This window comes from Vombatus ursinus, unplaced genomic scaffold (genome assembly GCF_900497805.2).
Source record: "Vombatus ursinus unplaced genomic scaffold, bare-nosed wombat genome assembly UNPS02004423.1, whole genome shotgun sequence".
Lineage (NCBI taxonomy): Eukaryota > Metazoa > Chordata > Mammalia > Diprotodontia > Vombatidae > Vombatus > Vombatus ursinus.
The window spans coordinates 842,065-868,216 of record NW_020944201.1 but is presented as its reverse complement, the minus strand read 5'-3'; the positions used below and the strand labels follow the sequence as shown (position 1 = coordinate 868,216).

At 48.2% G+C, this 26,152-nt stretch overlaps 2 protein-coding genes across 2 annotated transcripts in view; both read right to left on the bottom strand.

Annotated features, from left to right (window-relative positions):
- AMER1 (APC membrane recruitment protein 1) overlaps window positions 1-8,897 on the bottom strand; it is a 21,782-nt gene extending 12,885 nt beyond the window's left edge. The window contains exon 1 of the mRNA XM_027835998.1: window positions 8,848-8,897. The gene's annotated coding sequence lies outside the window, so the exon portion shown is untranslated. The remainder of the gene's footprint in view (window positions 1-8,847) is intronic.
- Window positions 8,898-14,279: 5,382 nt separating this feature from the next.
- Window positions 14,280-15,897, bottom strand: ASB12 (ankyrin repeat and SOCS box containing 12). The gene is made up of 2 exons (XM_027835970.1): window positions 15,060-15,897; window positions 14,280-14,413 (listed from the first exon to the last, which is right to left on the bottom strand). Exons 1-2 carry the CDS (start codon window positions 15,877-15,879, stop codon window positions 14,280-14,282), a joined length of 954 nt encoding a protein of 317 aa, XP_027691771.1. The 5' UTR covers window positions 15,880-15,897.
- Between the last annotated feature and the right edge of the window lie 10,255 nt (window positions 15,898-26,152).

Genomic DNA, 26,152 nt, shown 5'->3' with positions numbered 1-26,152 from the left:
AGGGAGAAAAGGGAGGAAGGGAGGGAAGAAGGAAGAGAGGGAGGAAGTAAGGAAGGAAAGAAGGGAGGAAGGGAGGGAAGAAGGGAGGGAGGAAGGAAGGAAGGGAGAAAAGAAGGGAGGAAGGGAGGGAAGAAGGAGAGAGGGAGGAAGGGAGGAAAGAAGGGAGGGAGGGAAGAAGGGAGGAAGGAAAGGAGGAAGAGGAGGAAGAAAAGGAGAGAAGGAGGAAGAAAGAGAGGGAGGGAAGGAGGAAGGCCAAACCCTCTCTTCTGCCCACCCTGACCCAGCTCCATGCTGGCTGGGCACAGCCCCCAGTGCACCAGCTCATCCTACCTTGGCTGTGGGCCCAGCTGTGGATTCCCTGCACATCACAGAATTCTATATTTTCAAGCTGAAAGGGCCCTTAAAAGATCATGCAGCCCAACCCTTTCATTTTGCAGAGGAGGAAAATGAAGCCCAGAGAGGGAGTTGTCCTGCCCATGATCACAGAGGTACAGTTTAGGCAGCAGCACCTTGGACTCCTTTCTCTCCCATGGCCCTCAGCCTTTCTTGGAGCCTGCACTGAGAGCCCCCCCGACTTACCTCGGAGGGGCTTTGGGCAGGAGTGGGAGTGTCTATAATACCATAGGACCAGAATCATCAAATCTGCACACTTGCCTCACTGGTCATCTAGTTCACCCATCCGCCTTCAGGCAAGCTTGGTCTCCAACCTGAAACTTCTCAGTATCCTGATTTCAAAACCATCTCTGTGGAAGGAGCTTGCACCAGCGTTCCCTGGTCACTCACCCCAGTGCTGAATGGCACGTCAGTCAGTTCTTTCTCCAATCTTCCCTAAATACAGCCTGCTCCTGTTTCAGCTGGTACTCAGAGGAAATGGAGGACGGCCTACTGGTCACCAGCGTTCTTTTACCAACTCTACAGAGGCCCGACAAGCTCAAGCTCTGCTAAGTTTGGCCTCAGTCTCATTCCCAAAGAAGTCACAAAACAGCTAACCCAGTTTGCAACCTCAGCTTACCACAGAACCAAAAGCCAACCGTGGGCCAGAAAGGCAGGCTGGGTTGACCGTGGCCCTGTCCTGACTTGCTGTTTGGGCCTGGGAAAGTCACCAAACGTCTCTGGGCTTCAGTTTTTCTTGGTGTCGAAATGGGTTACTGGACTGACCTCATCTCACTAGGAGCTTTATTGCAGTATTTCTGTGCCCCTAGGGAGTGTAGGCCCATACAACCAACTGGCAGTTCTTTCAGGATCAGTGGGGCCTCTGAGGTGAGCTAGTCCAAGCCCTTCATTCTAAAGATGCAGAATCTTGAGGCCCACAGACAGGAAGGGACTAGATCGGGGCCATAGAGCTAGTGATTGGCAGAGGCAGGATGGGTCCACGGGTCCATGGCTTAACTTCTCTGGTAATGCCAAAGGCAGGTGCCCCATTCTGTTAGGTACCGCCACACTCCCGGCTCTGAGGGGTCCTCTGGCCAGGTGACTCCCACCTACCTGGGCTTTGGGGCAGTGCTCATACCTGAAATCTAAAGCCTAGAGGCACCTGAGCAGCTAGATGGAGCCATGTACATGAGGCTTTTAATTGTCAAAAATGCTTTCTACCACAGTGTCATCTGCAGGTAGGTGAGACTAGGGTTATCACCCCCATTTGAAAAATGGGATAACCAAGGCTGGGGAGTAGAAGGGATTTGCCTCAGGTTACCTGGAGAACCAGGAGCTTGGCTGAGAAGGTCAAGAATTAGCCTAATGACATCGCCAAGTGCTTAGTGGGCATTTCCAAGTGGCCTTCTTATGGTCATCTCAAATTCGACCTGTCCCAAGAGAATTCTCCCTGCTCCCCAGCCCTTTCCCTCACTCTCCTCTTTCTATAAGGGCACCACCATCCCTCAGTCTCCCAGTTCAAGTCTACCACCTTCACTAGGCCTCTCGTCATCTTCCGAGTCATTAATGCCACCTCCCCCCAATCCTTCTATATTTATTTATCCCATCTGAACTTCTCTGTCCATGTGCATGTGGCAGCTCCCAGTGAGGACGACGACTGTCTCACTTTTGCCTTTGCATCCCTTGGGCCTAGCATGGTGCCTGGCACACAGTAAGCACATCATAAGTGCTTACTGAACAAAGGAGTGGATACAGGAAGCCTAGGGTGATGGCTCTGCTTTCCCATTCAAAATGACTTTGTGCATACTTGGCATTTCAGTCTCTGCCCACATGTTGGTGCTTTAAGGATGGCATTGATTTTGGGAGTCTGCTATGGGACTTTCCTCCCAGTGCAGAATCCACCAGGCCAGTACTGCTGAGCTATCTGGCACTCCTGGGCTGGGCTGAGCTGGCCTGGGCCTCAGGTCAGTTTGCCCCAATCTCCTTTCACTTTACTGGGCCAGAGGGGCCACCCATGAACGAAGGGTCTATAGTGAGAGGAGGTTATACACCTAGAGCTCAGCTAGGCTGATGCCTTCATTTTACATAAGAGGAAACTGAAGGTCAGAGAGTCAGTCACAGAGCTAGTAAGCAACAGAATCACATTTGAACCCTAATCCTCTGATGCCCAATCTTGTGTCCCTGTGGTTGTACTAGCTGCTTTTTTCTCAAAAAATGAATGGGTCTCCTAGGCCATAAAGAACACCTCCAATTGGCCCACAGGAGGGGTCCCCAGGCAGGACAGCCCTCTCGGCCCACCCCCACCACCCAGCTGGCTGTCAGATGGGTTCTAAAGAGAATGACTGCATCAGGGGAATTGGGAGGGGCTGGGCAGGGTGGGACAGCCTCCCACCCCCACCCACATACATACACAGACCTTCATATACACACCCACACATATACACACCCTCCCATACATTCCTAACTACACACCCACACTCCCAACAAAGTATATTCCTCACATACACATGCATATATTCCCCCCACACTTGGGCTATCCTCCCACACCCATACCCATACTCTCACCCATATGTACATATATATATATATATATATATATATATGTGTGTGTGTGTGTGTGTGTATATGTTATGTATGTGTATATGTATGTATGTATGTATGTGTGTGTGTGTATGTATGTATGTATGTATGTATGTATACCACCTACCTCTCCCTAGGGACAGCTAGGTGGCACTGCAGCAGATAGAGTGCCTGGCCTGGAGTCAAGACCCAACTTCCTCAATTCAATCTGGCCTTAGGCACTTACTAGCTGTGTGACCCCAGACAAGTCACTTCACCCTGTTTGCCTCAGTTTCCTCATTTGTAAAACAAGCTGGAGAAGGAAATGGCAGACCACTTCAGTGTCTTTCCCAAGAAAACCACAAATGGGGTTATGGAGAGTAGGTCACAACTGAAATGGACTGAACAACAAGCACACCTCTCCCCACCTACGCTCACACATATATATGTCCATACCCACACACTTACCCCAAAACCCAACCCTGAAGAGAGACGCCACTGTAAGGCCACTGGAGATCTAGGGCAAAGGGTTGAGGGAGCTCCCAGCAACAGAAAGCGGCCTTCTCCTGCCAAGTGGATGCTTCCTTCTCCCTCCCCAACAGCCAAAACAAGTGATTTTCTCATTTTTCTATCTTCCCAGTATCACAGATGGGTTGGGGGAGACTGGCATTGAGGAAAGAACATGTGAATCTGGAGGCCTAGGATCCTTGATCTGGAGCAAAGAGAAGCCCAACAAATTGAGTTTGAGCCCCTCATTTTTGTGAAAAGGAGGTCTCTGAGGCTACAGAGAAGTGGCTCACTCAAGGTCACACAGATAGGAAGCAGGAATGCAGGGCCTAGGCCATTGATGCCAGCATTTTTTTTTTTTTTACTATATCATGCTGCTTCCTCAGATCTGCTTCAAGATTGTGTGACCTTGGGCGGGTCCCTTCCCTTTCTGGATTTCAGAATTCTTCCTCTATAAAAATAAAGAAGTTGGACCAGATTGCCTGCTCTAAAGCCTATGCCCCTCCAAGTTAGGAAACTCTTCTCCTTCAAGGGCATTTTCTGGACTCTGGGCTGGAAACAGAAGGTTATCAGTTGAGAAGCTTTTCCCCTTCACGGAACAGAACCCCAAACATTCTACAGCTCACTTGGCTAGTATTCTGCTTCTTTTCTCCCTCTACCCTAAAGGCCTTATTTCCTCTCTACTTGAAATTCTTTTATTTTTAACTCACTGGTCAGAAAAATAAGACGTTTGAGGAAAGACAAAAGATTTCGAGATTATTCGACTGGGAGAACAGAAATCTAGAAGAGAAAAAGATGGTGATTCTAGTTGTGGCTCTGCCATTTGGTAGCTGTGTGACCTGGGGCAGATCACTTGGCCCGTCTGGGCTTGTGGCAGGCTCTGTAAAAGGAGAGGCTGAGACTAAATGATCTGTGGAGCTAGAAGGGACCCTTAGAGTTCCAGGGGTCTGATCTAAGCCCTTCATTTTACAAGTGAGGAAATAAAGAACAGGGAGGTGAACACATGAACTGCCCAAAGTCAGAGGACTCCTAGGAGCAGAAGCCAGGCCCTGACCCCAAACCCAAGGTTCTGCCCACTCTGCTTCATTGCCAAGGTCCTTTCCAGCCCTGAACCTGGGTCTTCTACAGCTCTAAAAAACGTCCATTTCCATGACTGTCACTACTCTGGAGAATTGCTAGATAGAACATGGTGACCAGTTGTTCTCCATCTGCCCTAAAGAACAAATGCATCTTTAAACCGGGGGACAAGGGACTGACTCTTAAGTAGGAGTTTTCTGAAGGAGCCACCTGACCAGAGAGGTGGGTGCCAGAAGGAAGCTGTGAACCGCACAGACAGTCACCATCAGCTCACACATACCCTCACCTGACTGCCCTGGTTTTTAGGGCTCGACACAAGGGAATGAATGAAATGACCTCTTGGCTTCCCCGACTCCCTCCCACCTCCATGATCATCCCATTCTGTTCCAGTACCAAAGAGCTTCTCCCTGCTTACTTTCAGAGTGTCACGCTAATAGTCGGAGGCATTTGTAACACTATGAATAGGCTGCTAGGTAATCTGTGGCACTTTCCTGCCTTCTCAAGGTCATGGTAATGCTGGAAGGGCCCTTTCTGAGATCGCCTATGGTCCAGGGGTGGGGAACCTGTGGCCTCGAGGCCACATGTGGCCCTCTAGGTCCTCAAATGTTGCCTCAAGGCCTAGGCCAACCCCCTCATTTGAGGAAACTGAGGCTCAGAGAGAACCCCGATCCAACACCACAAATGAAACTGCTTTAATCCGGGTTATCTCAGCCCAGGGTTCTTTCTCATACGTTGCCACACCATTCTAGGCACAGAGGTGTGGCAACCATATACTTTCTCCTCCTCCCTCATCAACTGAGCATACTTGGGGCTAACTGGCATGCAATGAGGGGCCAAGCTCAAGGATGGGAGGAGGAGGCAGGTTACTCAATGGTGACACTTAGGATAGTTGAGTTTCCCCAAGAAGTCCAAGGAGATGTAATTTGGTTCTCCTCCCCACCCCCCTTTGGTTTCCAGGTCTAAAGTTCCCCAATGTCAATGATAAAAGAAAGCCCTCAATTGGGATAAGTTTAGGGTCCCACTTTGGGGGAGAAGCTCTCAGGTACAAACTAGCAATGATTTGAAGGAGTCGAATTATCCTGAGGGCCCAAATTTTGTCTGCCATGATGAGCTTGTGAGAAAACATCTATCCAGTGTGGCACAGCTGTACCGCTCTGAACATTTTATTGACCTTCCAAGAGCGATGGGGCAGCTTACTAAAAAGGGCACTGGGTCTGACATCAGAAGCCTTGGGCTCAAGGTCAGGATGTGCCAGGGGTGTAATGGCAGCCAGGGGGCCCTGCCTGAGCCTCAGGATACTCACTTACTAAGCAGCACAGGAATACTCAAGCTACCTGTCTCAGGGAGCCCTTGGGAGGTTCTCTCCTGCCCAGCTGGTCCTTTTCCTCTTGGAGGCCCCAAGGTGATATTCTATTCAATTTCTGATTGAGTACCTGCCATGAGCAGCATGGTGCCAAGGCCTATTGAGTGCTGGCCCCAACGTACCAGCAAATGTTTCATCCTCACACTATAACCCAAACATTATGTGGGACACAGGTCAGTGCTATCAGGATTTAGGAGAGAGAGAAATACAGGCTCCTAGATCTAAAGTCAGAAACATCTAGTCCAATCCCCCTCGTTTTACGGGGGGGGGGGGGGGCTGAGGCCCAGGGAAGGGAAGAAACTTGTCCAAGGTCACACAGGCAGTAAACCACCAGAGGTGGGATTTAACTCCAGGTTCTCTGCCTCTTTCCACTGGACCACGCTGTCTCTAGAAGTCGTTTTAAGCTAGAGCAGTCACAGAAAGCAGACAGTCAATCAGGGTTCAGTATAGCTCACACACCTGAATGACTGCTATAGCCAACCAGGTCTTTCCATGGACACTGGCTTTCTGATCCATCCTTTGTATGGCTGCCTGAAGGATAGTCCTCATGGATCTGGTCATGTCTCTCTGCTCAGAAATCTGCAGGGGGTCCCTGATGTCCCCTGTCTGTCGTTACCAGGCTCCACCATCTGCAGTCAGTCACTCCATTGGCCTTTTTGCCTATCACAGCCAACCACACACTCCACTCCCCTCAACAGGCTATTCTTACTCTCTTACCTGCTCGATTTTTCTTCCACTATTCCAGTCTTAATCCCAAGGCCACCATCCCCAAGAAGCCTTCCTCATTCTCCCTTGATGGTAATGACTTTGCCTCTCAGGTCTCACAGAGTATTCTGTTCTATTCCCTAATAATGACTTGGAATGGAACATGGAATGTCCATATCTGGATCTCTGCTTTAGGCACCTGTTTACAATGTCACTTCCTGGAGGATAGGAATCCTATCTCTGCCCTACTTCCTACACACAGTACACAGGAGATGCTTAAAAAAGACAAGAACTACTGTCAGGTAGGTAGCCGGGAGGCGCTGAGGACTGTGGGTCCCTGCTCTAGGCTTTGGTCTTCTGGGGCCAGGAAGAAGCTATGGACTGGGCCAATGGGTATTACTCAGGATCAAAGAAGAGTGAAGGCCATTCCCATCATCACTTGGGGTTCAAGACTCTAGGCCACACTCTGAGAAAGTGTAAAGCCAAATTCAATCTTACTGTGCCCACACCTTTCCACACACTATTTTCTCTATTCTGGCCTTAGCAGGTACTTGGGCTATCCACCCTCAAAAGCTTTCCATGGACTTGCTCCTAGTCAGAGCCCTGGCCAGTACCCACAAGAAACAAAGGGGCACTCATACTTCTGTCCCACCAGGCCCTGCTTCCAGAGGGAGGTCTTATTGCACACCTCCCTGCCAAAGAGGGCAGGCTCCTTAGCCCAGAAAAGAGGGTGGGACTAGTGGTGTCTGAGAACATAGGTTCGGATCCCAGCTTCGCAATTTACTACCCCAGTGATCCTGCATGAGCCCCTTCCAAATCCAGTTCACCCATCTTTAAAATGAAAGGACCAGACTAGATGATTCGTTTATTTTTTTTAGGCAGTTGGGGTTCAGTGACTTGCCCAGGGTCACACAGCTAGTAAGTATCAAGTGTTTGGTCTGAGGCCAGGTTTAGAACTCAGGTCCTCCTAACTTCAGGGCCGGTGCTCTTTCCACTGCGCCACCTAGCTGCCCCCAGACTAGATGATTTCTAAGAAACCCTCTGGCTCTAACATAATCTGGTGCCTTACACCACACCAAGGCAAATCTTTCCAGAAGGGAGAACCTCAATTAATTGAAGACTCCAGTTAAAATCAAGGTGAGAAAGAGGCCTAGACAGATAACTCAGAAGAAGGAGGGTGAAGGTAAGACCAGAGGAGTCAACAGGGGAATCAATGGGCATGTGTGCTGGGGGAGTATCTTCAGAACTAAAATTAGAAGGCTTTTCTGTTTTCCTTTCTCATGGAGAGGGACTCCTTTTCTCTCTACCTCTCACATAGATCCAATTGATTTGTACCTGAGGGACACACAGCAATTTAGGGAACATCCTACCTTGAGAAGAGAACATTTGGAAACACTCCTCAAATGTGGAGAGTGCCTCCCCAAATTATTTGGGAGCACTTCCCTTCCCATTCCCCTCCCCGCCCCATGGTTGTGGGGAGGGGGCAGGCAGCTGCTTAGTCGGCCATAGAGAGGGGCAGAGAGATGTGCTAGGTAGGGAATAAGAAAAGGAAAGAGGTCAAAGAAAAGAAGGGTGTGGTGGAGGCCAGAGAGGCCTGACCAGCTTCCCTAGTAAGTCACCTAGGACAAAGCTGCGATCTCGGCTTTTTTCTCGGGTGCCTCTGCTCTGCTCCCCAGGCCCTCAGTTTTGGTGTGTGTCCATCTGTGCCAATGGGGCTGTCACCACCCTCTCAGCATCAGCCTATCTCTGTGCCCCTTTCCTGGTGTGCACCTCTTCGGCCTCAGTACATCTGTCCATGGAATCGCATCTCTCTCAATGCCAGTGTGTGCCAGTTTCTATCTCAAGGTCCGTGCTGCCGTCTCTCTGTCCTTCCAGATGTCTGGGGGAAGGGGGGGAATCTCTCCGACCAAATCAGTGAGTGTCCCTACAGCCGTCGGGGGGCGCGCGTGTGCCCTCTGCCTCAGGTCACAGTGGGTGTGTCCCAGAGTGTGTGTGCTCCTGTGGGTGGGTGTACATGCATGTATGTGGGTGTGCATGCGTGTGCATGCATGTATGTGTGCATGCTTATGTGTGCGCGCGTGTCCCGGGCCTCCGGGGCCAGGCAAAGGAGGGAGGGGTGGGTGTGCCCCCCTCTTCCTGGAGCGCCCCCCCTCCCGCGGCAGCCGCATGTGGTCCAGATCTTTTCTCACCCCCCACCCCCACCCCCACCCCCTCCCCTAGCTGCGGCCAAGCTTCCCCACTGCCCGCCCGAGACGCCGACTTACCGGGCCGCAGACGCCGCCTCCCCGCCCGGGCATTGTCTCCCGCGCCGCCGCCGCCGCGGCTCCCGTCACCTCCGGCACTGGCCCCCGCTCCGCCCCGCCCCTCCACTCCCCTGCCCTCCCCTCCCCTCCCCCCGCGGCTCGAGCCAGCTTCCCCGCCCCCCGCTCCCAGCGCTCCTCGCTCCCTTCAGCGGCCAGCGCCGCAATCGCTGGGTGGGACCCCTCCCCTACTCTCCTCTCCCCTCCTCTCCCCTCCCCTTCCCTCGCGTCTCCTCCCTTCCCCTTCCCTCCCTTCCCCTCCTCTCTCCTTCCCTCCTTCCGACCGGCAGGCGCCGGGACCAATCGGCTCAGCCAGGAGGCGAACCCCGCCCGTCCTCGGTCAGCCTGTGTGTGTGTCTCTTTAAATGCAAATCAGCCGGGGTGGGGAGACCAAAGGTGGCTAACCACCCTCACCTAGACCCCCCTCCCTCCGCCTTCCAGGCCCCGGTACCCCTATCCTGGCTGGCCCAGCAAACTGCTGGACGTGCGCGCCCCTCGGTGTTTCATTTTGCCCCAGCTAATTTACCGGCCTCCTGCCGGCATTTGGGCCCGGGTTACTCCAGCGCCTCCCGCTCGATCGTTCGGCCGAGTGCTCTGTGCCCGGCGCCGGCAGTTCGTTTGGGCGGGCGCCCGCCTTGGCCCCTGCTCTCTCCCCGCGTCTCGCACCCAGCTCTCCGCTCCTCGGGCCCAGGCCCCCACACCGCCCCAACCCCAACCCTGGCTGGGTTGCCTCTCAGGACCTCTGTTTAAGCTACGTCGAGATGGGAGCGTGCTCCCGGGGTACCCCCTCCCCGGGTTGGACCCTGAGCCCCCCAACCCTTCCATCGAAAGGCTAGCTTGACCTCTGCTCGCCCTCCTCTCCTGGATTTGCTTCAGCGTCCTCTCTTGGACCGCATCCTGTGCTCAGGACACCTGGGGCCCCATCCAGACGCCCCTCCTGGCCCCATGACCTTAAGCCAGTGGTTTAGGAAGCCCTGGGTGGGAAGAGACCTCAGGGGCCATTCAATCCAACAAGCATTGAGCATCTCCTGTGCGCAAATTCTGAATCAGGATAGGGGCTAGGGTGAGTGGCGAGAAGGCTCCAAGCACCTCACCTCTGTCTGGGCCTCAGTTTCCTCCTTTGTAAAATGAGGCCATTGGATTGAACAAGTCCGAAGGGCTCTCACAGGGCTACTGCTATTGGAGGAAACTCTGCTTTGTTTTCTGTCGCATCTGACTCTTCATGACCCTGTTTGGGGTTTTCTTGGTAGAGATACTGGAGTGGTTTGCCATTTCTTTCTCCAGCTCATTTTACAAACGAGGAAACTGAGGCAAACAGGATAAAGGGACTTGCCCAGGGTCACACAGCTAGTAAGTGAGGCCAGATTTAAGCTCAGGAAGATGAGACTTTCTGACTCGAGGTCGGGTGCTCTATGCACTGCAGCGCCACCTACCTGCCCCACCTATCTAGTGTACCACCTAGCTCCCCCACTCTGCTACTGGGTTAGATATTCTGAATTGTCAGTGAAAGCAGGAAGGGAACAGTCATCCAGACTCATCGGTTCATACTTCGGCCAGGAAGACCAGTACAGTGGGCCCGAAGCTTCCTTTGCTGAACATCGGTTTGCAAATTGGCTTTGTCCCCCTCATTCTTCCAGCATTCTTCGGGAAGCTGGCCCCATGAAAGTGGTCTCACTCTCTTCAAATTTCCCTTAACGGTGTGTTTGGCTCTCTCTCCTTTGGCAACGTCATACATACTACACCTATCTGAATACATATGACATCAACCAGGCAGCTAGGTGGCGCACTTTGAGTTCAAACTCAGCCTTAGACCTTTGCTGAGTGACCCTAGGCAAGTCCTTTAACCTTTGCCTCAGTTTCCACATCTGTAAAATAGAAAAAAAAATAACATCTAACCCCCCGTGGTTCTTGTGAGGATCAAATGAGATATTTGTAAAGTGTCCAGCACATAGGAACTATATAAATGCTAGCTATTATTAATCAAGTAGAATGGAAGCTCCATGAGGACAGGAACTGTTTTCTTATATTTTTGTATCCCCAGCATCAAGCATAGTACCTTGTGTACAATGGCTGCTAAATAAACTCTTATTGAAAATAAATCCATATCTAGGTGGTGATCATATCTGCAGCATCCCCAAGGAGCAGTTATCCAGCTTTAAAGACTTTTAGTGACAGGGAGTTCACTACACATATACCAAGGCAACCCAATCCACTTTGGACAATTCTAAATGAGACAACTTTGCTTTGAACTGAGCTGACACCTGCTTCTTAAACTCCCCTCTCTTCACTGCTGGTTCTGCCCTTTGGGACAACAAGGCAGAATAAGTCTTTCAAAGCCCCACCTCACTCCACTGTCCCAATGCTCCCCGATCATCTTTCGGAACACCTTTTTTTAATAAACCCATCAAGTCATAGTAGTGATTAAGAGCTAGAAAAGGGTCTTAGAAATCATTTAGGCTATTTCTCTCATCTTGTAGTTAAGGAAACAGGCCAAGGGAGGTTGTGGCCTGCCAAGGTTGCCCAGGAGCAAAAGATCACTGAAATTTGAATAAAGGTCCTTTGAAGTCAATTCTTGTACTCAAGTCTGCATCCACTGCAAGCAAGTCCTTTCTGAGCCTAAGGCCTGACTCTAGGGTTAAAGAATCCAGAATCATGAGTTTACTGTTGGGCATGCTCCTCTCTCCTGAGAAAGATCACAGCCTCTTCATGCCTTCCTTAATCCTGTTACTGGAAAAAAAAAAACGACAAATAAACAAAATCCCAACTCCGTCCCCTGGTGGCCAGTATCGGTACTGTCTCCCAGAATGTGAAGCCAGAGGTGGGGAACCTGTGGCCCCAAGGCCATGTGGCCCTCTAGGTCTTCAAGTTCGGCCCTTTGATTGAATCCAAACTGGCTGCACTTGAGGATCTAGAGGGTAACATGTGGCCTCTAGGCCTCAGGTTCCCCACCCCTGGATTAAGCTGATGCATGGGAGGCACAACTGTAGGTCAGGTGGAGAGGGTTGGTATCCAGTCTTTCTATCTTGGTAAGCCCAGTCAGCTTATATTTTTCTTTTTTTTTTCCTTCTTTTTCTTTAGGCAATTGGGTTAAGTGACTTGCCCAGGGTCACACAGCTAGTAAGTGTCAAGTGTTTGGTCTGAGGCCGGATTTGAACTCAAGTCCTCCTGACTTCAGGGTCGGTGCTCTATCTACTGTGCCACCTAGCTGCCCCCAGCTTCACAGTTTTCCAAAGGCAGCTCAAGATGGGCCATTGATTGGGGGCAGCAGAGAAGTGGGGACAAACAGGGCCAGGGAAGAAGTACAGGTTGCAGAGGAGAAAAAAAAAATCATTTTTGCAAATGATGCACAACCAAGCAAAAGATTTGCCCAGGCTGCAAGGCCAAGGAGGGGAAGCCAGGGGTTATGCTGAAATCCTAGGCATTCATCCCTGGAAGCTTGGAGCAGGAAGCACTGCACCTATTTTGGTGCAAGACCTAAGGCATGAGACAGGCCCATTTGGGATGACGGTGACTCCGTGTGACCACACTCAAACACTTCTTCAAAACTCTGAGGTCTTTTTTTATATTAATTTATTTTGATTTATCAATAATCGCTTCCATATGCTTTTGAGTTTAAAATTTTTCTCCCCCTTCCTCCCCACCACCCTCCCCAAGATGGCATACAATCTGATATAGGCTATACATTTGCATTCATATTAAACATTTTTACATTAGTGATATAAGTAAAAATTAAAACCAATAGGAGGATCCATCAGAAAGAGGAAACAAAACTCAACAGAAGAGAAAAAAAATAGCAATTCAACTTCCATAGTTCTTTCTTTGGACGTGGATAGCATTTTCCATCACGAGGCCTCTGGAAATGTCTTAGATCCTTGTATTGCTGGGAAGGGTTAAGTTTATCAATATTAGTCATCACACAACGTGGCAGTTATTGTGTCCAATGTTCCAAAACTCTGAGGTCTTAGATCCCAATATCACTCATCCTACATTGTCAAGGCCCTGCTGCTTTTGGTTTCTTTATTAGGTTATGAAGTTCTTTTGTCAGGTTGGAAGGGGGTACTGGGCCAGGCACAGTGGCTTCATGATCTGTTTGAATGAGACAAGAGCTGAAAATCAGGCCTGGGTACTAGTCCAGACACTACTGCTGCCAACAGTAATTATAAATAATAAAAATAGCTCCCCTAATGCTTTGAGGCAGGGTATGGACTATCCAGGATCTTTGGTGACCCTCTCAGCCCACCTTTTGACAAACTTCACCTCTCCTTGTGAGTCTGTGGAGGGGAACTCCAACTGGGATGCTCACCTATCTGGCTACAGGGGTCTAGCAGCTTGAGGGGGATGCCTATAGAGGAAGGAGTTGATAGTTTTGGACTCTAAGGTATGAGATGGCATGATACCATATATTGGATGGGGAGGGGGATGGTCAGCAGACATGGACTCAAATCTTGGTTGTGACACTCAGGATTTGATCCGTCACTTAGAGACTATCTAATCCAGGGGTGGGTAATCTGCAGCCTCGAGGCCACATGTGGCCCTCTAGGTCCTCAAGTGCAGCCCTTTGACTGAATTCAAACTTCACAGAACAAATCCTCTTAATAAAAGGATTTGTTTCATAAAACTTGGACTCAGTCAAAAGGCCCCACCTGAGGACCTAGAGGGCCACATGTGGCCTTGAGGCCACAGATTCCCCACCCCTGATTCTAATCCAGTCCCCTCATTTTACAAGTGGCCAGGCAGGGATTCTAAAGCAAGGGTTCTGAAAGAGAATCCAGAACCCATCTATAGACATCACAAGCTTGGGCAAATCACTTCAACTTTCTAGGGGTGAGTTTTTTCATCTGTGAAAGGGGATGAGGAGGGAGAGAGGACTGCCATTGTCTACTTCCCATCACACTCCTCATAATAAGGAAAGAGCTATAACAATAAAAGCTATTATTTTCAAAGGGGTGGGCTCCCCCTTGAAGCTGAGAGACAAGGCCAGTGGATGATGAGTTTCAGAGACTCTGACCTCTGAGCAAAATCAATCTGCACAATATACTATCGACCAATAGTGCACTTAATTTTGGTGGGGTGGGGGAGGGGGAGGTGCTTTCCCAAACTGGAGTTGAGATAGCTTGAAACGGGGATGGTCGGGGCACTTATGCTAACAGGATTTTTGGAGTTCTTGCTTCCAACTAAATAATGGCAGGATTTTTGATTGCTAGTTGGGTGGCAGGGGAAGGGGTGAGGAGGGCATAAATAAACTCTCTAGTCTATCTTTCAGCACCTTTATTGGGACAGAAAAAGTAAAGTGAATGTGTTCAGCTCTAGGGAGATGACAGGTGTTCCTTTTCTAGATGGATAAGCTGTGGGTATGTGTGTTCAGGGCCCTTGTTTTCAACCACAGCCCATTTGCCTTAGGACTGGTGCTTGAGGTAATTAATCAACACAGGTGGAATATCTAGCTGATCGATGAAGTTGACCGGGTAAGAGCACTGAAGAGCTTTTCGGACTGCAAGACGAGCCTGCGACATCAGGGATTTGGGATGAGCTGGAGGGAGAGATGACAGAGTTGAAGAAAGGCAGTTTTCCCACACTCTTATTACAGTCTTCTATTCCCTCCCTTCCTCAGCCTTCCACCTATCCCAATCCCAATCTGCCAAAAAAGAAAGCTGTGGACTTTGATGTCAAGAGTCCAGTGACTTTGACATTATCTAGCTAATGACTATAGGCAAGTCATTTAACCTCTTTCCTGATATGATAAGGGAGTTGTGAACCAGATGGTGACTATGGTCTTTTCCAGTTCTAAATCTTCTAACGGAGAGAAGATCCCATAGGAGAATCCGTAGAAGAAGTCTTAGAGCTTGAAGGGATCTTAAAGACCATCACATCTAACCTCCTCATTTTACAGTTGAGGAAACTGCAGAAACATTTCTAAATGATTTGCCCAAGATCATAAAAGTAGTAAGTGGAAGATTCAGGATTCAACCACTTAGGAAAAAGGGGGGTGAAAAATTAGCATGTGTTCTCTCAGAATGGATCACCAGTTATTGTGGTTCCCAGGGAAGTTCTGGCAAGTAACAGGGTCTTGGCTTGGGGACACTTCCCAGGAGCCCTCACTGGAGGAAGGCGGGCTCCCATTCCAACTATGCCTGAGACTAGCCCTGAGAACTCTCTCCCTTCCCCCTCTCACTCACTTCTTTCCCTTAGCAGTAGGGCCACACCTTCCCCATCCCGGTCTGTCTTCTCCAGTGGGAGAGGTGGGAGGTAGACATTGGCCCCAAAGTCCACAAGCAGTTGGATATACTTGAGGGGGCAGCTATGTTGCAGGCAAAATTCTAGCAGTGTGCGTGGCTTGGGTACACGAGAAAGCAGTTGTCTATCTGTGCAGTTGTAATCTGGGTCAGCTCCATACAACAGAAGGAGGCGGAAGCATTCAAGATGGCCATAGACAGCTGACAAGTAGACAGGCCCGGAGCAGGAGGCGATGTTGGAAGCCCACTCTGGCAACCTAGCCTTGACATTGGCCTCAGCTCCGTGACCCAGGAGCTCCCTCAGAATCCCACTGGCACCATCTCTAGCAGCTGTGAGAACCGGGGAACTGTTGTTATAGATGCTGCCCCCAGGGCTGGCACCAGCCTCCAGCAAGACCCGAACACAGTCCAAGTGCCCATGACTGACCGCAGTGAACAGGGGTGTCTGGGCCTTAACATCCAGGCTGTCCACTTCTGCCCCGTGAGCTAGAAGAACTTCCAGGCAGCTAAGGTGGCCATGAGAGGCAGCTAGGCGTAGTGGGGTACTTGGCACGCCCCAGCCACTGCGGCTGTTGATAAAGCGCTTGTAGCGCTCCTGGTGAAGGAGCTTGTCTAGGGTCCTGGCATCGTTGTTACAGACAATTTGATTCAGCTCCTGTTTCTCACTAGCATTGTCTTCCTCGTCAGGCTGTTGGAGCAGGGAGAATATCTTACTGATGTCCATGAGGCTCATCTCTGCAGGCTGAAGAAGAATCCCTCTCATCCTGGGTGGCAGAACACACCAGACCTGCCCAGGGTGGGAGTGGGAAGGGTTCATGGGGTTATTAGGGCTCCCTTCTGAAGCCCAGGTTGGGCCCTCGGTTCTGCCTCCAGATTCCCATCTCTGTTCTATTGACGATTTCCACCTTCTTTCCCATCCTTGAAAACCGAACTCCAATGTTGCCCCCTTCCAGCAAGCCTCTCCTGATCCCCTTGTCACAAAGGCGTCTCTCTTGTGCCCAGCTCTTTGCTGCCGCAAATGCCAGCCACATTCACCATGTAAGAGGCTGTTTCTTGTTCCCCATTAGACTCTGAGCTTCCTGAGGAAACAGGGACCTTCATCTCCAAGTCCCAGGAAAGTGTTCAAATAGGGTCATGATTAGAGTAGGTGAGGATCAACACCCCCCCCCCCCCTATTTTGCAAATAGAAGAAACCCATTCAAGAAGAGCATGAGATTTGCTTAGGCTCACTCAGGTAAGTGTGCATCCCAGGCTGGCCCATGGTCATCATTGTAACCCTGCCCTCCCCAGGCCATAGTAACCTGCCCAAACTTCAACGAAGGTGTAACCTGCTTCTGGGGAGTACCTTCAGAGAGATTTTCAGCACATGAACCTTGGCTGGCAGAGAAGAGAGAGGCTGATGTAAACGAGCTTTCACTGGCTCCCTCGGAGGTCACAGGATAAGGATAAAGTAGGAGCTAGCTAGGTCACAAACCTCTCAGTATGGTCATGGCTCAGGAGGTAGTGGAGACAATACTTAGCCTGGCAGGTAAGAGAGACTTAGGCTCAAGTTTCAGCTCTGCCACTCGCTGGCTGTGTGGCCTTGCCCAAGTCTCTCTGCTCCTCTGGGCCTCAGTTTCCCTTTCTGTAAGATGAGGGAGTTGGAGCCAATGACCTCTTCTAAGGTCTCTTCCAGCCCTGCATCCTATAAGAGCCTACAAATCCATTCACAACACCCTCCCAGACCCCGACGTCCCGATGGGAAAACCATCCTAATGCTTTTCCTTCCGGAATTCCCCCCAAAGGAAGTTCTGCTGGTGCTTTAACCCTACAGTCTGGAATTTAACCCCTAAACTTTCTGGGTCTGTCCCCCGAACCTGAGGTAGCCTGCTCCCACCCCGTCCCATCCTCGGAATTGGAAGGCGAAGGTCCTGTGGGGTCTTGTAGGGACCGTTTCCCAACCGTCGGCGCGGGTCTGGGGCCCTCGGGGCGGGCGTCGGTCGGGGGGTTTCTAGAGCTCCCTGCTGCCAGAACCTCGGGTAAACGTCAGGCAGGTACCCCGGCACCACCCCCTCCCCAAGTATCTTTCCCCAGTCCCAGGGGTACTCACGGAGCCGCAAGCCTAGGAGAGCTCAGTCGGGGCAAGGCCGACCCCTCTGTGGGTGCGGATGGTCAGTGACGTCGGCGCCCACCTTTGTGAGGCAGGAACCCCACACCCGCCCTCCCCCACTCCCCACCCCGGGGCTCTGGGGCCCCACTCACCGTTGGGCAGCCGGTCGCTTTCCGTGCCCCTCCCCTCCCCCACGCGCCCTCCGGGGCTAATTTTAGCTGCCCCTTCGCCCTCCTCCCCCGTGCCCTGGCCGCCTGCTGGCTTATCTTATGGCTGCGATTCCGGGAGAGGGACATCTAGGGAGGGAGGCGGAGTGGGATCGTGACAGGTGCCCGACGCCCCCGCCTCCCCCAACCCCGTCCATCCCTCTGTGCACCCAATAAAATTCGGTCAACTGTGGAGCCCAAGAGAGAAGCGCAGCTTGGGGTCGCCTGGTCTGATCAGGTGCCTTCCTAACTTCAAAGAAAAACCGCCTGGGACAGTTGGCCGCTCCTCTCCACATCCCCATTCCCCACCCCCACCCCCCAAGCCTAACTCCACCCCCGCTTCTCCAAATCTTCTGGAGAAGCAGAAATAGGGGGCCCAGTCTTGGTCAATTTTATCCGAAGCTGGATAACTATTACAGGCACAGCTAAAGGCCTTCATCCCGCTGCCCATACACCCCGAGGAAGGGAAGGATCAAGTCCACCAAGGGGCCCCACTATCCCACCTAGATGTTTGGTCACTGGGAAAACATCTACCTTCGAAGCCCTCTGACTTCCTCCCTCCCTCCTAAGGGGCAACCGATCCTGGCCCAGAATGTGTCTGCAGCTCAGAGAGGAAATGATTGGGTCCCATTCAACCCTCACAAGTGACCTCAACCCTCAGCCTAAACAGGACACAGAAGGACCCAGCCACACACACACACACCTCTCCTCTGAATGATAAATGAAAAGAAGGACTGAAAGTTATTAAGTTTCTGCCCACCAAGGTGTCTGGAAGGCACTGAAGGACCCCACAGAGTTGTGGAATGGCTCTCCATGCCCTGGAGAGGCAGAAAAATGGCTCAACAGACACAGCAATGGACCTGGAATGGGGAAGATCTGTGTTCAAATCCAAAAATACTTACTTACTAGCTGGATGACCCTGGGCAAGTCACTTAATCTGTTTGCCTTAATCCACTGGAGAAGGAAATGGCAAATCACTCCAGCATCTTTGCCAAGAAAACCCCATGGACAGTATGGCCTACAGGAGCACAAAGAGTCAGATGGGACAACTTCAGGTTCTGAGCCTGCCCCTATCCTCCTCACACCTGTCCATGGTAGATGACTTCTAGGGTTTAAGTTATAGCTCTAGGATTCTACTCTTCTAAATCACAGACTGTATTGGCCCAGGCTGCTTGAAACCTCACAAGAACCTCTTCTGTTCTCTGGTCGCCCCTGACAACAGAACAAAGGTCACCAGGAGAACAGAAGGGAAGGAAAGCCAATGAAAAGATGAAGGAATTACTGTTCTAGTCCTGACCTGGCAAGGCACTAGTCAGGCACTCTCCTCTGCCATGAACCTATGATCTCCCAGTTTTTAATTCCACATTTGTTGATTTGTTACTAAAGTCAAGTGTTAAGGAAATAATGGTGTCGCTGGATGTGTTAAACTACTGTGTTTCATTTAAATTCCAATGGACATTCTGACAGTGAGATAGGAAGGAAAGGATTGGCTTCCAGCTTTGCCACTTCCTGGCTGTATGACTAAGTCACATCAACTTTTTCCAGCCTTACTTTCCACATCTGTAAAATTTTAAACAGATGAGAAACTAAAGATGAGCAGCTTAAATTGTATATTGAAAAAAGAAGAAAAAAGGCAAAAGTTAACCACTGTGCATAGATAAATATGGCAGCATCTTAGATTTCAAGTCTAACCCCCCTCAATGCAGATAAAGAGCTGGAAGGTCTCAAGACCATCTAGTTGAAGCCTCTCATCTTACAGGAGGGGAGACTGAGGCTCAGAAAGGGAAGAGCCCTCTACACTCCCTTCTGGCAGCCACACAGACATATCTGACTGAGGACCATCTCTCCAAGTGTGAACCCAACAGGAAAGCCATCGAGCACGTGACTGGGGCTGCTTTCTTCCCAGCTCTAGTGCTGCTGCTTAGGGGATAGTTATGACTAGAGAGCAACCATTCATTTTGCTCCTTGTCCCTTCAGCAGTTCTGGTAGACTTGGTAGCAGAGAAGACTGAAAAGGATGAGAGCCTTTTGCAATGTTTTGATTTTCAAAGCACAGCCCTCCTCTCACTTGGTCCTTCTAACAGTCCTGTGAAGTAGGTAGAGTGGGAATGTTGTTTTTATCTTGCAGAAAACATCAGCTCATATTTCTGTATTAATAACTACTGACATCACTAATGTGTTTTGAGATTGGCAAAAGCATTTCTTCACAACAGCCCCAAGGAATGCAAACATTATGATTACCCACTCTATAGATGAGCTTTATGGAAATGTGACTTGCTGAAGGTCACACAGCCCTGGGATAAGTGGTGGAAACCAAGGTGGGCCTCTGACACTGAGGCCAGGGCCCAATCGGCTCTGCCATGCAACTACAGCTAAAATGGTTAAGATTACCTGCAGATTTAAAATATCAACAGCAACATATGAATGGATGGAATGGAGGGGTGGATGGATGGATGGATGAAAAAACCTTTTTTAAAGATTTACTGTGTGTAAAACACTGCATTAAGCAATGAGGATACAAATAGAAAAGCCTCACAGTCTCTGCTCTCAAGGAGCTCACATTTTAATATGGGACATATACAAAAAGGAGGTTTCGAGAAGTCAGAGAAAGTTCTAGTGGTCTGTGTTGTGTGGCCTGAGGCAAAGCGTGCATACTTTGTGTTTAGAACCAAGGCCACAATGAAGATGTGCAATGCAACACCCAAGTGCTGCCAGAAACAACTCGGATTTATTACACGTTTGATTTTTAATTAATTTTTGGTTGGTGTGTGCTCAGAAACCTTTTCCTGTTGCCAAGTTTTTCCCCGGGGATCTTGGGAGCAAGGCCTGGGCTGTCTCCACCTGCATCTGAGGGAAGCCAGTAGATGAAGTGATATCAGTAATTTGACTCACCTGGTACATGCTGCTCTATCTTCCCCATGATGCTGGCACATGTACATGTATACATATGTGCACGTGTGTTTATGGGCATCATATGTCTATATGTGCATTGTGCACACACGTGAATGTTATATGTATATGTATATTCATGAGCACATTTATTTGTAGAGGTCTATATGTGAATGTATACATATGTTTGTGTGGAACATGTATGTATGTGTGTTTATGTACATAGATACATGTCATAAATATTTAGATATATAGATATAGCCATCAACAAATCTACAATACATTAAGATTGGCAACAGCCTTGTGAGGTAAAGAATGTGCTTTATTACCTACCCCACAAAGAAAACAAGCCCCCAAGCCATTTTTGGCCTTCAGTACCACAAATAGCAGAGAGAAGTATTTTGGAATTACTTAGTGGCTAGATTCTAGGCTTGGATAGGATTTTAACCTGATCATTTTACCTTCGATCTTTGTAGAAAATTTTATGTTTCCATAGCTGGCTGAGCAAGGTCATGCCATCTTCTTTGAAGTTGTGTGGGCCTTAATATTGATTTTGTATCTAATTTAAAAGGAGGCTTGAGAAAGTTTATGGTGAATTGAAGAATAGCTAATAGCTACTATCTCTAAAAGGCAGCTAGGTGGCCCAGTGAATAGAGTGCTGGGCCTGGAGTCGTGAAGACCTGAGTTCAAATCCAGCCTCAGACACTTACTAGCTGTGTGACCCTGGGCAAGTCACTTAACTTAATTGCCTTAATCCACTGGAGGAAGAAGGAAATGGTAAACGACTCCAGTATGTTTGATAAGAAAATCCCATGGACAATATGGTTTGTGGGGTCACAAAGAGTTAGACACAACTGAATTACAACGATTATTTCTACAATCCTTTAAGGTTTGCAAGGCACTTTACATGTGTGACCTCATCTGATCCTCACAACAACACTGGGAGGTAGGTGCTATTATTATTCCAATTTTACAATTGAGGAAACTGAGGCAGTTAGAGATTAAGTGACTTGCTCAGATTCACACAGCTAACAAGCAAGTGTCTGAGACCATATTTCATCTCAGGTCTTTCTGACTCCAGGTCTAATGCTCTATGCCCCCAGCTTCATATGAGAGGGTCAACGTACTGTAATGACAAGAGTCAATCTCTGCCACTTACAAGGCATTAGACCTGCTGAACAGTAAGTTGACCTTTCTGAGTCCCAGTTTCTTCATCTCTAAAACAGGGATGATATTTGTCCTATTACCTCACAGACTTATGAGGGAAGCACTTTGTAAACCCTCACGCAATAAAGAGTTATTTCTCCCTTCTAAGCAGCTAGCTTCTTCTACCTTTAGTCTCCTTATCTGTAAAATGTGAATAATAAAAGCACCGGCCTCCCAAGCTTAGGGCAGCTAGGTGGCACTGCAGTGGATAGAGTATTGGGTCTGGAGTAAGGAAATCTCATCTTTGTAAGTTCAAATAGAGCCTCAGACACTTACTAGCTGTGTAACCCTGGGCAAGTCACTTAACCCTTTTTTTCTCTGTTTCCTTATCTGTAAAATAAGCTGGAGAAGGAAATGGCAAACCTCTCCAGTATCTTTGCCAAGAAAACCCCAAATGGGGTCACTAAGAGTCAGACACGACCAAACAACAACAAAATCTCCCAGGGTTGTTGGGAGTTCAAATGAGAAAATATGTGTAAAGCATTTTACAAACCTTAAAGTGTCATATAAATGCCAGCTATTATTGTTATTTTTAATGTGAAAAGTCTATTATATTATTCAAATGAGAAGAATGATGATAATCCTTTCTATTTGTACAATGCTTTGCACAACCATCATGAGAAGTGGGCAGAGTAGATGGAATCATTCCTATGGAAAATATGAGACTCAGAGAGAAGGGGCATTGCCCAAGCCATTCAGCTAGTAAATGTCAGAGCTGACCTTTGAACTCCTGTCTTCTTATTCCTTGGCCTAGCACATTTCCTAATTCATTATGCTGGAGGATGCATTTGGAATAATTCAGAGATTTGAGAGAATTGGCCAAGAAAATAGTCACACACAGAAACCACCACCAGCACAAACACACACACACACACACACACACACACACACACACACACATGTTTAAACACCAAAAAAAGTGTAATGATTTTTATTTTAAACCACAAAGAAATGAGAACAACCAAATGCATTCAGACTGTGCCACAATAATGGGAGAAGAGCAGGCTCTCCACAACAGACCTAAATGTCTGGCAGCCTGCCAACCTTCCCAGGTCATGTGTACATATATAGCCATTGGGATAAGCCCAAGATAAGATAGAAGGGGGTTTTTAACCCAATCGTTAAAAAAAAAAATCATCTCTTGTCAAGTACCTTAGGACAAAAATAATTGACAGGATTGCTGAAATAGCCTGAACTATGTTTACAAATTTCAGCTGTTGAGACACTAACAGTGGGAGGGATTCCCATACAGACTAATGCTTACTTAAATTCAACTCTGCTCCTGCTTTGCACTGTCGTTTGGCATTTTACAAATGAATAAACAGGCCTGGAGAGGATAGGGACTTCCCAAAGTCAGATAGGTAATAAAAGTCTGATTTGGGTTTTCCAGTCGTCCATTGACCCCAAGGCCATTATCCCTTCCCCTGGGCTATGATGAGAACTCTAGTTAGAGAGGTAGAGGGCTGGATCAAGTATATCTCCTAGTCATTAGAGTCGTCAATAAAGCAGCATTGATGAGGTGCCTACTATTTCCCAGATACAGTGTTAGGCACTACGGGTATAATGGTGGAAAGGGAACAATCCTGTCCTCAAGAAGTTTACTTTCTACTGAAAGAATTCATTTTCATGGATAAGAGAATGCAGGGCACACACACATACACTTATATGTATATATACATATATGAATATGCATGTATATATATTTACCCACACAAAGTGAATTGGGAGCTAATATGAAGGGCAGTACTGGCAAGGGGGTGGGGTTGGGGGGGAAGGCACGGAGATGGGAGGATCAAGAAGATTCACTTGTTCAAGACATAAAACATCTCCACTGAGCTATAGAAAAAGATGATGAACATTTTTGAATTAGGAAAAAAGAGTCATATGTGGAGTAAATACAGCATGAGGAATAAAACAGCTAAACCAATAGAAAGTCTGTAAATCTGAGTAGCTAAAATGGTTCTGGACTCCAGATTCTAGCCCTTCTTGAAGCAGTAGACGATGCCCATAGACGAGGGAACTTTACTTCCAAACCTATAGGCCCACCAGGAGCTTGTGATCCATCTCTGGGACCTTGAATTTGCTTTGGCTATTAAGTCCTACTTATAGGGCCTTCTTACCTTTTTTTGTGACAACCATAAAGATGAACAAGTCCTTCAGGGACTGATGAAAAAGTTTTCTCCATTGGGTTCTCCATGACCACAGATAATCATGTCAGCATTTGAATGTAAGGTGTATGATGTCACAGACAGAGTGACCTATCACCTGGAATTTCTAACAGCTTTCACAGTTTTAGAAATAGATGATACCATGGTGACCAATGCTTTGATTGACATGAGGAACACAGAGTCAGTGCTGTTTATTAAAAGGAACTCTTTGAGGTAGAGCCAAGATGGTAGAGTAAAGGCAGGGACTTGCCTGAGCCCTCCCCCAAACCCCTCCAAATACCTTTAAAAATGACTCTAAACAAATTCTAGAGCAGTAGGACCCACAAAAAGACAGAGTGAAACAAATTTCCAGCCCAAGACAACTTGGAAGGTCAGCAGGAAAGGTCTCTTGCACCAGTGTGAGAGAGGAGTGCAGTCCAGCACAGGCCATGCCAGCGCAGACCAGGCCCCAGCAAACCAAGAGCAGAACTCAAGGTGACTGAATCACTGGCAGCAGTGGTGGTTTTTAGACGTCTCAGCCCACAGATACCAAAGACAACTGAGAAGGTCAGAAGGAAAGGTCTGCCCCACCTGGGTGAGAGTAGAGTACAGCCCACCATGGGTTGTGCCAGTAGAGCCCCAGCCCCAGCAAATCAGAAGCAGAGCTTGGGAGTGACTGAATCAATAGCTGCTTCTGGAGTTCTCAGCCCATAGATGGTAAGGGAGTCAAACAACTAGTTGGTCAGAAAGAGTTTATAGGGTCTTTTTGCTAGCACTGAGGCAGAACTCTATTGCTTTACTCATACTTGGATTCGGGTTGCAGTCCTGGGTAGTAGTCCTGGGGTGAGGAGGAGCACTAGCATAGTAGAGCTTATAGCCACAGTGGAGGGGGGACCTTCCTCACAGTTCCAGGGCAGAAAAGAGTGCTTGTGGTCACTCACAGACCAGAGCACAGGCCAGGAGAGTAGTAAACACCTTTCCTTAGATCATACCCACTTTGGAAGAACTGAAAATTTATAGGTCCCTATAAGTATCTCTCAAAACACCTGCACAAAACTCCTGAAGTTTGGGATAGTACACCCTCCACCCTGGAAGCAGAGCTTCCCTTTAACAAAGAGTTAAAAGTCAAGTAATAGGCTGGGAAAATGAGCAAACAATAGAAAAAACTCTGACTATAGAAAGTTATTATGGTGACAAAGAAGATCAAAACACACACTCAGAAGAAGACAACAAAGTCGAAGCTCCTACATACAAAGCCTCCAAGAAAAATATGAATTGGTCTCAGGCCATGGAAGAGCTCAAAATGGATTTTGAAAATCAAGTAAGAGAGGTAGAGGAAAAATTGGGAGGAGAAATGAGAATTATGGAAGAAAATCATGAAAAATGAGTCAACAGCTTGGTAAAGGAGACACACACACACACACACACAAAAAAAAAACCTGAAGAAAATAACATGTTAGGGGCAGCTAGGTGGCGCAGTGGATAGAGCACCGGTCCTGAAGTCAGGAAGACCTGAGTTCAAATCTGGCCTCAGACCAAACACTTGACACTTACTAGCTGTGTGACCCTGGGCAAGTCGCTTAGCTCCAATTGTCCAATAAAAAAAAAAAAAGAAAGAAAATAACACTTTAAAAACAGATTAGATCAAATGGTAAAAGAGGTCCAAAAAGCCAATGAGGAGAAGAATCCCTTAAAAAGCAGAATTGGCCAAATGGAAAAGGAGGTACAAAAGCTCACTGAAGAAAATAATTTCTTAAAAATTAGAATGGAGCAAAGGAAGCTAATGACTTTGTGAGAAATCTTAAAACAACAAAACAAAACAGGCAAGAAAAAGTTAGCAATAGTAACTGTGAAAAAAGTTTTGAAGCAAGTTTCTCTGATAAAGGCCTCATTTCTCAAACATATACAGAATCGAATCAAATTTATAAAAATAAGATTCATTTCCCATTGATAAATGGTCAAAAAATATGATCAGTTTTCAGATGAAGTAATCAAAGCATATTCCTACTAACACCACCAGCTCGCCTTACTCATTCCACGATACAGGAGCACCATTCCTCTAAGTCGACTCATTGAAATACTCCAAATGCCAGAACCTGAAAGAGATGAGGCACCCCTGCCTTTCCAAGCAGTCAACCCAGAAGAAGGAGAAGAAGATTGAATTCTTAATTTAATGTGATTGTTTGTCTGCTTATTGTAGTGTTTTATATTTTTCTTTCTCAATGTGTTTTCAGTATAGTATGCAAAATGTCCCTACTTGGAAGAAATAATATTTAATAATTAAAAGTATTTCAAAGAGGCAGAGTTAAGATGGCAGAGTAATAGGAACAAGTACAGCCTGTCACCCCCACCAGGCCTTGTCCACATAGATCTAGGAACACACCAGATTAAATTCTGACCAGGAAATCCAAGAAAAAGTCCCCAGAACCTGGCAGCTGAGGGAGAAAGACATAGAGATCTGTGGACACTGGGAATGAAGACCTGTTCAGTAGCATTACAA